Source organism: Psittacula echo, assembly GCF_963264785.1.
Source record: "Psittacula echo genome assembly, chromosome: 11".
NCBI classification, from domain to species: domain Eukaryota; kingdom Metazoa; phylum Chordata; class Aves; order Psittaciformes; family Psittacidae; genus Psittacula; species Psittacula echo.
In genome coordinates this window covers 12,186,208-12,198,490 of record NC_137746.1, presented here as the reverse complement: position 1 = coordinate 12,198,490, position 12,283 = coordinate 12,186,208, and the positions used below count along the sequence as shown (strand labels likewise).

At 38.7% G+C, this 12,283-nt stretch overlaps 1 protein-coding gene across 1 annotated transcript in view; it reads left to right on the top strand.

Moving 5' to 3' along the window:
* Positions 1-12,283, top strand: part of ATP10B (ATPase phospholipid transporting 10B (putative)) — a gene marked incomplete at both ends in the record, with an annotated part of 51,801 nt that overhangs the window by 23,627 nt on the left and 15,891 nt on the right. The window contains 5 exons of the mRNA XM_080626924.1: positions 1,417-1,548; positions 3,695-3,822; positions 4,961-5,213; positions 6,131-6,366; positions 11,260-11,842. Of these exons, the coding sequence (XP_080483050.1) occupies positions 1,417-1,548; positions 3,695-3,822; positions 4,961-5,213; positions 6,131-6,366; positions 11,260-11,842 (1,332 nt within the window). The remainder of the gene's footprint in view (positions 1-1,416; positions 1,549-3,694; positions 3,823-4,960; positions 5,214-6,130; positions 6,367-11,259; positions 11,843-12,283) is intronic.

The following is a 12,283-nucleotide window of genomic DNA, read 5'->3' as shown; positions in this document are numbered from 1 at the left end:
TTAAAGAAAAGTGAGGAACAAGAATCATACAGCTGCTGGAGGAACAGAAGTGCATGCAGCAGTACCCTCCTCTTCTGTGTAGCTTGGTGGTTAGAACATTTGTTCACTGGAGGGAAGGCTTGGGTTTTGCTGTCAGTTCTGCCTGTATGGGAGTGAACATACGTCTCTTGCTTCACAAGTTCTACCATGAATACCTGACTGTGTGGAATGAATGGGTATGTACACAGACATGAGTTGGAAAGGAAGGAACATTGATAGTATAAGCTGGTCCCACTGACATCGCTCCAGGCCGTGTAAATAACATATGCATTGGAACAGGAAGCCAAGAGTCCCAGCTCTTGAGTGAATGTCCTGAACATAAGGCTGGAGAGTAATTTTCTCTCTTGCTCTCTGCCTCAATTAATAACCTTTGATGTAAACCTGGAATGAATCCAGCAGGAGTGATTGAATCGCACTTAGCTTCCAGCTTCTAGTTCCAACCATTTCCCTAGAGAAAGCCAATAGGTAGCTTAGAAAACAGTCCCTCTCACACACATCATGCACATACAAATGAAAACTAAATACAAGTCTACAGGGTCTGTATTTTCAAGAAAAAGGACTATAGAAATAAATATTAAAGATATCACTTAATATACCAACAGATGGTAACCAAACATCCCAATTGAGGAGCCACAGTTTAGGTAATATTTAAATAAAAGCAATTTCTGCTTCTTGGCTTCTCACAGCACTCCTTTTCCCGTTACAAATACACCAGCTCATTCTAATTCAGTAAGTTTTAAGGATGGGGGTGGGGGCGTGGGGGTGGGTGTCTCTTGTCCTACTGCTTTGTTAGCACTTTACAACTGCATAGCAGAAAAACTACATAACTTTAGTGTCTGTCACTGCTGGATTTGGCATGTTGGATTTTATTTACGTTAATGCATGTAATGTGTTTAGTGGCTTTTAAACAGCTACTGAAAAATATTCAAATGTAGATTTCAAGACTCGGTTTAGCACCTAATCAAGTTGTTTATAAAATACAACAATATATTATTCTTGTTCTTTTTCCTTTCATTTTCAAGGAGGTTTGATTTTTGAATATTTTTATAAACCTTGTGATCCTACTGAATTTGCTGCCTTTGGGAAAGTAAAACGTGTATGACAGCTGAAATCTGTAACGGAATGGAGGTCTTTTATGAACTTCTAGGTTTAGTCCAATATATATTCTGCTACTCAGTTAAATAAGAAGATGGGCAGTGAAATTACTGAATGAAAGTAGAGTCAAATGAATATTAGTCATGAATATCCTGCTCTCATTTTATGAGAGAAATACTTAAAAAATGAAAAAATCAACAACAAAAAAACTAAACTACAAACAATGCACTAAACCCTACAAAATATTACATAAACGTGATGATATTCATTTGTGTTTTGAAGGTCATGAAACTAAGGCCATGCTAAATAACAACGGTCCTCGTTACAAGCGCAGCAAGATAGAGCGACAGATGAATATGGACATTTTCTTATGTGTGGGACTCCTGTTTGTGATGTGTCTTATTGGAGCTGTAGGTATGAACCACTGACAAATATAAACCTCTGTTTCATTGCTATTTTTTAAATGGTGGTTAAAATTGATCTTATAGACATGAGTGAGACCAGATCTAGAGCTGAATGCTCTTTAGACTGCTTGGTCTTTCCAATTGACAAGTTAAAATGGAAAATCTGAGCAATTCAGATGGGAGAAAATTCATCCATGGCTACAACTATTTCAGTTAAGACCCATCTCCGCTGTGGTAAAGTGTGTGTAAAGCTAGCAAGTGAAAGTCATTGGGTTAATGCATTGCAGGAATTGGTATTTGCCAAATGAGATTTGCCTCCTGAGTGGACGTTTGTTCCTTGTGTATAACAACAAAGCTAAAATGATGTAGCTTGACCTTCATTTCAGTAACATCTTCCTCTAATGTGTTCAGGAGTGATGTTTGTCAGAGCTACCTAGTTTACAACCCATGAGCTGCCCATGGCTAATTCACTCAGTTTACAGTCTTGACAGCTACCTTCCTTCTTAAAAACCCATTTACAAACGGCTGTGAGGGGAATTCATTAAGTAGGAGCAGGTTGCATTTTGCTGGGGTCCCTGAAAGTGAGCACTCTCGAATGTAGTAACTGGGGTTAGCTGACTAGAGTTTACTAGATTGTTAATTTCAAAAACATCATCCTCAGTGCATATAAGCACCTGCTTGACTTCCAGCCCTGATTGCGGTCTGTCCGAGGCACATCAGGATTAACGGGATCTTATAACCCTGAGGAAAGGGCCAAAGTTTAAGTCAGCTGACTTCTGGCCACTGCTTTAAAGATAACACAGGCTCCCTTGAGAGGCAGAGAGACACTTCACATTCGTTGTTCCTTGGCTGCTGTCATGTAGATGTAGAGATTAGTCATTATTTAGTGTGTAAGCACCCTTGAGAAATGTCCTTAAATGTAAGTTTTAAAGTGGTCTCAACGTTTAATAAACAATTTATCCTACCAGGTTTTAAAAACAAACAAAAAACCCCACACAAACAGAAAACCCAAACATAAAATGTTTGAATGGTAAGTGAAACATCTAAACATTAACAAGCCCATTTCCTCCATTCAAAATATCCTGTAGATCTACCATGAGTTCTTGCTTTGCAGCCTTGTCTAAATATAGGGTTCTAGGAAGAAATATCTCTGCTGGATCAGTTTTAAGGCCTTTTTTTGCACACAGTGGAAAAATAGGGTGGGAAGTGGTTTATAGAGCATGGTTGTCCTTGCTCAGACCAGTTGTGGTCTCTAGCAGCGAGGATAATTTGCATTTCTTTGGCAGCATTTCAGTAGGCAGACGCTGCAAAGCAACTGCTTGCTTAGCTGATGTTAATGTAAGTTTTATCAGAGCTGGATATGGGAAGTGAACTGATAGAGGTTTCTGGCATCTGGAGCAATGATGCAATGAGGGACACCGAGTTGTTTGTCCTAGCTCTGTGTGAAGTTTCTGATGCTATATATTTAGTAACATCCTTGAGCAAAGTTTATTTCAGTAAGGGCAGTGTGAAAGGTGGTAAAATAATCGTGATGGGATGTTGTTAAGTCCTGAAATGAAGGCTTTGTTGTAGCAGTAAAATGATATCTACTGACATCTAAGACACAGGGAGAAGCAGCTTTGGGGTATGACTTGATTGAAAGGAATGTAAAAACAAGCTGCTCAGACTGAGTTATACGGGGGTTGTAAGCTCTAAAAAAGACAAATTGAAATCTTGAATGATCAGGAAGGATAAGGAAGAATTCCCTTTTGTCTCCATAGACGTTACAAGATTTCTTTCTGTTAGAAAGAAGAATGGGAGTATTCAGCACTGAGAATTTTTAAAGTGGTAGACATGGAGTCCTCCAACAGCAAGCTGTAGAATGAGGAAAGGTCTGTGCAGAGCTGGGAGCCCTGGGGAACATGTGCTGAAGGAGAGGAGAAGAAAAATGTCCATGACCACTCATTTCTTACTAGCATATCAATTGTATGCGTGTACTAGAAAGCTCTGCATGTACTTCGCATTCTCCAATAGGTTTGCAGCATTGCTTGGGGTCTGTTGCTTTAGAAATGTTCCTTCTTTTTAATTATCAAGGCAGTCCATATCTGCAAATTTCAGAAGCTTTGTTAATCACCTTACTTCTCAGCATATTTCAATATTGTATATCATTCCTACAGGTCATGGCATTTGGACTAGAAACTTCTCAGAGCATCCACCTTATGATGTCCCAGATGAGAATGGCAATTATTTGTCTCCAGTTCTTGCCAGTTTCTACGTGTTCTTGACAATGATAATCCTGTTGCAGGTAAAAGACAAAAGACTTCTTCAAGGAAGAAACTGTTCAATACTGAATGTAATCACTAATGCATAATTAATATCAACTAATGGTGGTGCAGCACCTCTTTAATCCTATTTGAAAATATTGTTATAAGTTTCAAATTATACATGTGTGAAAGAATATATTCTTCTTTCTTTCTTTCTTTCTAACTGCAGATTTTGCTTTCTCACAGTTGAAACCCACAAGGATATAGATAGGAAGGATGCATATTATATCTTTAAATAACTCCCAAATCTTTAGCATACGCAATAGAGAGGATGTTTACATCCAAATGTCAGCTTTTCCCTTTTTTTTTTTTTTTTTCCTGCTTATGTCCAGAATTCCAAAATAGAATGCCACTTAATAGCTCAGGAAAATGGTGAAAAAAAAATGTAATTTTTTCCCAGCAGGGAATAATAATTAGATTTAGTTCAGCTGGCTTAAGAAAGAAACTAAATTAGGAGTAGGATGCTTGCATATCTGAGTCTGATTAAGCCTAATTGGGAGAGAACATTTTATGGGACAGGTGGAAAAAAATCACATTTACTTTCCAGATTTCTTGAGGTAATTGCTGAGATTTAAGTGGACAGAATTTTTTTAATATGAATGAAATGTGACAATAACTTTCAGAGCTGCTCAGAGGTTTCTTGGGGGATTATTCTTCATTACTGAAACAGAATATTTGTGCATCTTCAGAATTCATTATTCAGGGCAGGGAAGCTAGTGAGTGGGAAGTGTTGCATGCAGAGGAATTGCTTGTTGAACTTTTTTACATTAAGAGTTATTCTGTACTATTGCATCCTTTCAAGGTTTCAGGAGGGTAAGTGCAAGCATGCTCCTCAGTCCAGACAATGTGCTTTGTAAGAGCATCTTCTGAAGGACCCATCTTTGCATTTGGTATTATAGGAATTTTCTGTTAAATTTGCCACTTATTGTCCCTGTTTATCCATTGCTGTTCTGTGCAGGATTTTATTTTTTCTCCTCTGAACTATTAGTATTATTGAGTCCAACAGTCTCTAGGAAGAGCTGTCTCTTTCAAAAATGTTGATATACTTGAGCCAGGACATTGCTGACAGAAAGCAGTAAGACTTGTCTCATCCCTCAATAACAATTTAAATTCTTTCAGGTTTTAATCCCCATTTCTCTTTACGTGTCCATCGAGTTAGTCAAGTTGGGCCAAGTTTTTTTAATTCACAATGACATTGACCTATATGATGAAGAAACAGATTTGCCCATACAGTGCCGTGCCCTGAATATTCCTGAAGATCTTGGACAAATCCAGTATATCTTCTCAGACAAAACTGGGACACTAACAGAAAACAAAATGGTATTCCGACGCTGTACTGTTGATGGAATTGAATTTTCACATCAGGAAAATGGTGAGAGACTTTTTTGTATTAGCTTTTCTCTCTAAGCAACTAAATGTTATTAATTTAAATATTCATATTTAAACCTAATGAGCCCTCTGACTGAATGCAGAACTTTGTGAATTTGTCTTCATTTTGTGAGGGACTCCTGTTAGAGAGTCACGAAAATTAAGGTGTTTTAAATGATTCAGAAGTCAGATGGGAAAAGTTTTCTGGTTCCCTCTGCGAGCATCTCAGGCTCTGCCCTGCATTCAATACCCACTTGAGCATGCAGAGAGAACATTTTCTCTTTCATTTCTAAATGAATGCCAGCCAACCTTTTATAAGCTCACAAACTGAGATTAGTTAGTAATTAAACTCAGTGGGTCCAAAAGTAATTACCATAGTCTTCTGTGTGATATGAAAGCTACAGCTGCACATTTTCTTGAGTTGACCCTAGTTGCAGTCCTTATCTGAAGTCTCTTAGCATTCAGGGCTCTGAATCTAGGGGTTTGACACAGGCCCACTCTTGGTCGCTTTCTCTCTACATAGTACAAAGGATTTTATTAAGCTGGCAAGCAGCTGCCAAAAAGATGTTTGTGCTCTGTGACTGAAACCATTAGGAAATCTGTGAATTACCATATTTCACTCTCATCTTCCAGTCAACTGCAAAATGCAACTAAAGAGACCAAGCATCAGCAGAAGTCCATAAATGTGACTGATTGGTTCGCAAATGTATTTTTGTTCTCTTGCAATAATAATCATTGGAGAGTGGGAGCTGCCAGTAACTGAAGTGGATAGTGAAGTTTTTCTGGTGTTAGCTCCTGAGATGTTCTGGCTTTGGTTTGGTTTAGTTTAGTTTTTTTTGACCAGCCAAGGAATTCCTCCCAGGCAGTCCAAAAAAAAACAACCCAGAGTAAGAAGTAAGGTTTCTTTTTCTCTTTTTACAGCCAAGCGCCTGGAAACCCACAAAGAGTTGGATTTAGATAATGAGGACTTTGCAAAACTTCAGCACCTCACTCTTCCTCCAATTAATATTGAGACACCAGGCACTTTAAAGCAGAGGACCACAAGACCTTTAAGGAGGTGCCAGAGTGCTAGGGCTCATTTTCAGGGGCATACAAGGAACAGGTCGCTGGGTCGTCGTGACAGCAACCAGTCGCAAGTGGCTTTCAGCAGTCCCATTGTGAGTACAGATTGAGCTAATGCTTGTAAGTTCTTTCTGTTGCATTTTGTGATGGGAAGCCAATAGGTGGACAGGAGAAATCCAAGTCCTAGAGGAGCTGAAGGAAGGAGGCAAGGCACTGAGGTCCTCTCTTGGAGTGTGCAGGCTGCAGCTGCAGGGACCTAGGTGAGGGTTTCAGAATCTGGGTCCCTGTATCAAAGACTGCAGCAAAAGAGTGGGGACGTACAGGTGGGATTTTGTGATGGTTGCTTGACAGGAGGAGGAGACATGAGTTTAGGGTCCAAGGACAAAGGCTGTGGTTCATAACAGTAAGAAAGAGGTGCTTTGCACAAAGAGGAATGAGCTTTTTGTGCTGTTCTGGTTTACCGAAATGCCAGGGCAAATGAAGTGGGGCTTCTGGGTTGGGATTGTGCAAGAGGACCTAGAGACGTGTCTGGAGCCTGGCTTTGCAGAAACAGGAGGCGCAGGTCCTCCTGGGAGATGATGGTCAGGAAGAGAATATGGCTTTGAAGTCTGAGTTCAGACACAGCTCAGAAAGCCACAAACTACTTCTTCATCTAGCACTGCAACGTATCATCTCTGTTAAACAAAGTTTAGTCATGCCTGCACTGTGCCTGTAAAATGGCCAAGCTTCTCTCCAGAGCAGTTCTGGGAGTCTGTTAGTGTGTCAAAAGATAAATATTGCATTTTCCAAGTCAAAAGAGAGAAAGCAGCACAAAGATAATAGAAATTAAACTGAAAGGACTTATCAGGATAAGGTCTTAAACCCTGCAAGATGTCGAAATCTGCAAGATGCTGAAAAGCCTTGTCCTCCTTCAGTACCTAGGTGGCCTCTGCCTCACGTGGACTGAGTGGCTCACCTGGACTGACTTGGAAGGACACATTGTCTTCATTGCAATTCTAAGAAAGTCTTGAACTCTGATGAATTTTAGATTTGAAATGTCTTGAAATCTAAGACAACCCAATTAAAATCAGATTGTTCTTTTCTTCTTGAAAGTCTTCTTAACAGACATTTCAGACAAGGCTTCTATGGACTCTAGGACAACTTCAGACATTTTCAAAATTAGAAATCCAATTAAAATTAAATGCCTGGAAAACCCTTCAAAATTCTCAAAACTTCTTGGCAAGGTTTTAGACTTACTGACTTTTGGGGAGAGGATGTAGATTTATTAGAAAATGTTACTTGCCCCATTCAGTTCCTCTGTCATGTAGCAGATATCAGCCAGTACTTCTGCTCTTGGAATACGAGGCGTTTGTCAGTTGTTATCCTAAACATTTGCCAGCCCAGTCCTCATGGGATGTTGAGAACTCCTCAACTGGTTCTTGAGAATCCCATAGGTTGAGACTTTTGAGGACCTCTTGTGGTACTCATAAGACTTCTTAAATGTGATAAATTAATTTCTTGCCAGTATATTTCACCAATTATGATTTTTACTGCCAGACATCTTCTTCTATAAATACACTGCCATGTTATTTTTATTTTTCCACTGTAAAAGCAATATCTGAGGAACTAGTATCAAAGATCTTTGCAGAGGAACATTAAGCTTCTGTCATGGAAATAACCAGCCTTAGCTGCTAATAGGTGTCACTCTATCTGGATAAATCATTTAACCTCTATGACAAATATGAATATGTAGTAATTGCCCAGAGGGTGTAATGTGTGTTGATGTCCTTTAAATGTTGCATAGTAGTATCTTTCTTTACCAGGCAAGCCAATTCCTTATTAATGAAATGGGGATAATAAAATTTTCTGTGCCTCTGTGGTTCGTGCGCTTTGGAACTGTTATCACCTTTTCTGATACATTTGTAATTTACTACAAATCTGGAGCATCTTGAGTACTCCAGTTCCACAGGGTATCATGGGCCTGAATGTACTTCAGTAGTCAAAGATTCTTAAAAAAATACGTCTTTGAACAAAGGAAGAAGATAGAGAATTAATATTTTCTCTGTCTGCCTTTTAGGTATTCTTATGAATTAAGATCATGACAGTGCATTTCCTTCTAGATTTAATAATTCTAATAAAGTGTCTTGCTATTAAAAACAGTTCACGAAGATTTCAATTGTTCTATTGTCACAAGGTTTTAGTGTCATAAATTAGATGAGATGTTATAAAATTGATAAGGATATTTTAGAAACTGAATGGCACCAGCCATTTGTAACATTGGCATTTTCACTAAAAATTGCTGACATTGAAAAGTTGGTAAATTTAACAGATCATCATCATGAATGTTGTCTAATTTGCTTTTTTGTTTGTTTGTTTTTATATAAGCTCAGGCTGGTTACTGAACAGACTTGTTTGTCTGAATTTTTTTATCTCCTGAAGTTCCATAAGGCTGGAGGTTCAGGTCACCCTGTTTTCACCATGAAAAAGAAAATGAGAGAATCTTTTCTGATAATATATTTTTTTTATCGCTGTTTTTAAAACCTGTCTCTGAGGCCACCATTGACCTGACAGGTTTCTATTTTTCCGGAGGAAAATTTTGAGTTCAGAAAGTTTCCTGCTAAAGTGGAATATCCCCTAGTGCATTGTAATTTTGGTGTGAACTAGAGGCAGATGTTGAAGATAGAGATGCGAAAGAGATTGGGTGGGATAATGACAGGTAGGAGAGGCTGAGATCTGTGAGTAGTAATTTGTGGTTCATCAGATTCAATCTAATTGTGAAAATGCACGAGGACATTATATGAATAGCTGGGCAAATCAGTGAGTTTCTGGCTTTCATGTTTTAAATCTAATATAATTCCCAACATAACTGTTTTGACAGTTATGTCTGCACGTATGTGTTCTTCATTCGAATTGTCCAGTTAAGTTATTTGGGATTGCTAGATGGACTAAGCACAGTATTGGCAACAGACAGTTACCCATAGTAATTGTCTCCTGCAGTGCAGTTTTGTGAAAGAATGACAGCTTTAACTTTTTAGCCTCTGATTCCTTTTAAGAGACCAGAGAAGATAACAAAAAAATCAGGCTTATCCTCAGTATGTATCAGTTTGCAGGAGAAACAACTGCATCTATACATAAAACATTACTCCATATGTGAAACAAAAGAAACATGAAAACACTGAGCCACAGGAACCATAGCTTCCTGCAGCAGAGAAAGTGCAAAACCTAGTTCCCTGTTTGGATTTCAATTGCGCTCTGTGCTGCAAAATGAACAGGAGATTTATTTGTAATTATTAGGATGATTTAAGAACCACTATTCACTTTAGCAAGCAGGAGTTACTATGCAACATATTGAGCTCAGCACAACACAGCCATGAAGGTGAATGCCTGACTTCTGTTGCATATATATGGAACTTAGGAAAACTGTGCCAGATTGAAGGATGAGAGGGTAATAACTGAGATGAGCTAGAAAGCAGATAAATCATTTTGGCAGTTCCTTAAATAAGGCATCCAAAAGCACTGGCTTCCAGGAAGGTCTCTCTTAAATTTGGAAGCTTTTGGTAACTATGGCTCTGCTAAGATGAAATTTCCATTTGAATATATGAATACTCCCATACCCCTACATCAAATTAAATCATAGGTAAGTGACATTAAGTAGTTTGGCTTGCAAATTTAGGTTTGATTAGAAAGAGTGTGGTAGTAAAATTACAGTAACATTTCAGGAACAAATGAAGTATGTATGTATTCATTGTAAAAACTGAGGAAGAACAGTTTGAGACAGCTGCTTCTGCTGAATACAAAGCAAAATGACTCTGGAAACAAAAAAGTTATACTGCTATAACCAAGCCATAAGCACAGTATATTCTCTGTTGAAATAACAATCAGCTCCCAAACTGAAATGAGAGATCCCAAGTCCACTTCCATTTGGAATGGCCCTTAGTTCAGTAGTCAGCAGTTTCAAAGTTGGGGGACACGGCATAGATTATTTTTGATTTCTAGTAGGTCTCACAAGAAATTAACTTCTGAAATCATCTTCTATTCCAAGATGCATTTCATTCAAACTGTCTAGTTATACAACTTTAAAAAATGTATCCTTTTTTCCCTAGATGTTAAGTACAAAAGGTGTTTGCCTTACATAATTCTAGATGTAAGTTCAGTAAGAGGCTAGAAGCAGCTCTCTAGTTGATAGTTCTTCCTTAAGGACAAGGGCGAATGGGAAAAATCTTCATTAACTGATTTCTCTCCCAGGAAAAGGATGTGACTCCTGATAGCAGGCTGCTGAGGCGGGTGAGAGAAGCTGCACTCCAGACTGAAAACCTTTCTCCTTTTATACATATGAAGACTTCCACATCCCTTACTGACTTTTTTCTTGCCCTTGCCATCTGCAATACAGTCCTGGTCTCCACAGCTACCGAGCCAAGACAAAGGGTAATCTAACTTGAAGTGTATGAGGAAAATTGATTATGCTTCTATTTAACAATATACTGCAGTGTTCTGTGAAACCTGAAATGGTGAAAAATGGTTTGTTTGGAAGTTCTCCTCTAGTTCTTTAACTTATTTTGTAATATCTACTGTTGCCTTGCCTGTGAATATGCCTTCCTAACATGGCTTTTTATGTTTGACGAATAGCTATGGCTACCACAGTATCTTCACTTTTTCTTTTAGATTTTCTATTACATATGATATAAGAAGTATGTTGAATATACTGAGTTTACTCTGATCTCTCAGGCTATTGGCAGACCTACAAGGGGTTTGATTCCATCTCTGCTTCAGAGGTAGAGACACAAATCACCATCAACTTTGGATGCCAACTCACCTGTGACTCCTCTACTGAATTCCTCACCACTGTTAAATAGGGGAAAAAAAAAAAAAAAAAAGAAAAAAAAGAAAAGAAAAAAGTTGATTTTCTCATTGTCATCATTTAGAAACAGAAAAATATATTGAGGTTTTGAAAAGTATCTTGTAGTTCACATTTAGTTCTTTTTTAACCATAGGTTTTCTCATAATTCTAGGTCACAGTCCCACCACCAATAAAACCTTCAGGAATCACCCTGGAGAAGATTCACCAGATATTTCAGCGGCTAAAATTAGCAAGCCTTAGTCAGTCTTTTTCATCATCTCAGTGTAGTTCAGACCTAGGTGCTAGCTTAAGTGCAAAGAATACAGAGGAGCAGCTTGCTGCATTGGATTGCTGTGACAATCACGACTGCTGTGCCAGCGGTAGAGACAATGGACTCCAGGGCAAGGACAGCAACGATATTGGTAGTGCTTCCTTGGATGAAGTTTTCAAATCTGTGGCTAACAGTTCTTTGCCAACAGACTTTTGTTATGAGGCTGAGAGCCCAGATGAGGCAGCTCTTGTCTATGCTGCCCAGGCATACAGTTTTACTTTAGTGTCCCGAACTCCTGAGCAGGTGACAGTACGGTTGCCACAAGGCACGCTCCTGACTTTTGATATTCTCTACACTTTGGGGTTTGACTCAGTAAGGAAAAGGATGTCTGTAGTGGTGAGACACCCTCTAACCAAAGAGATTGTTGTCTACACAAAAGGAGCTGACTCTGTTATAATGGACTTGCTGGAAGACTCTGCCAAAGGTAACTAGCTGATGAGCTATTTTTGTCGTGTCCCCTATAAAGAAGCGCAGGAAGTTTGCAGTACTCTTTTCTGCGTGAAATATTATATCTAGGCATTAGAAGTACAAAAAAAGAAGCAGCTTTCTCTGGTGTTATCTTTGCAGATGAGAAGTGAGGTATTTATTTAACCTGAGTAGTGCTCAGAATATGGAATGGGCTAATTAAAATTCACTGACAGCGCTAACCCATGTGGATTGTGTACACTGCAATAATACTGTCATAAGGGCCTGACCATCGTATTTCAGCTTGTCAGCAAGAGTGCTATAACATTAACAAACAAACAAGCAAAAAATTCCAAGACACGGTGTCTTAAGGGAAACAAGCATCTTTAGCAGGCTTTCAGCTTATGCGCTGCCAACATTTCTGGGCTGTTGTATTGGAATCCAGTGTTTACTAATGCCC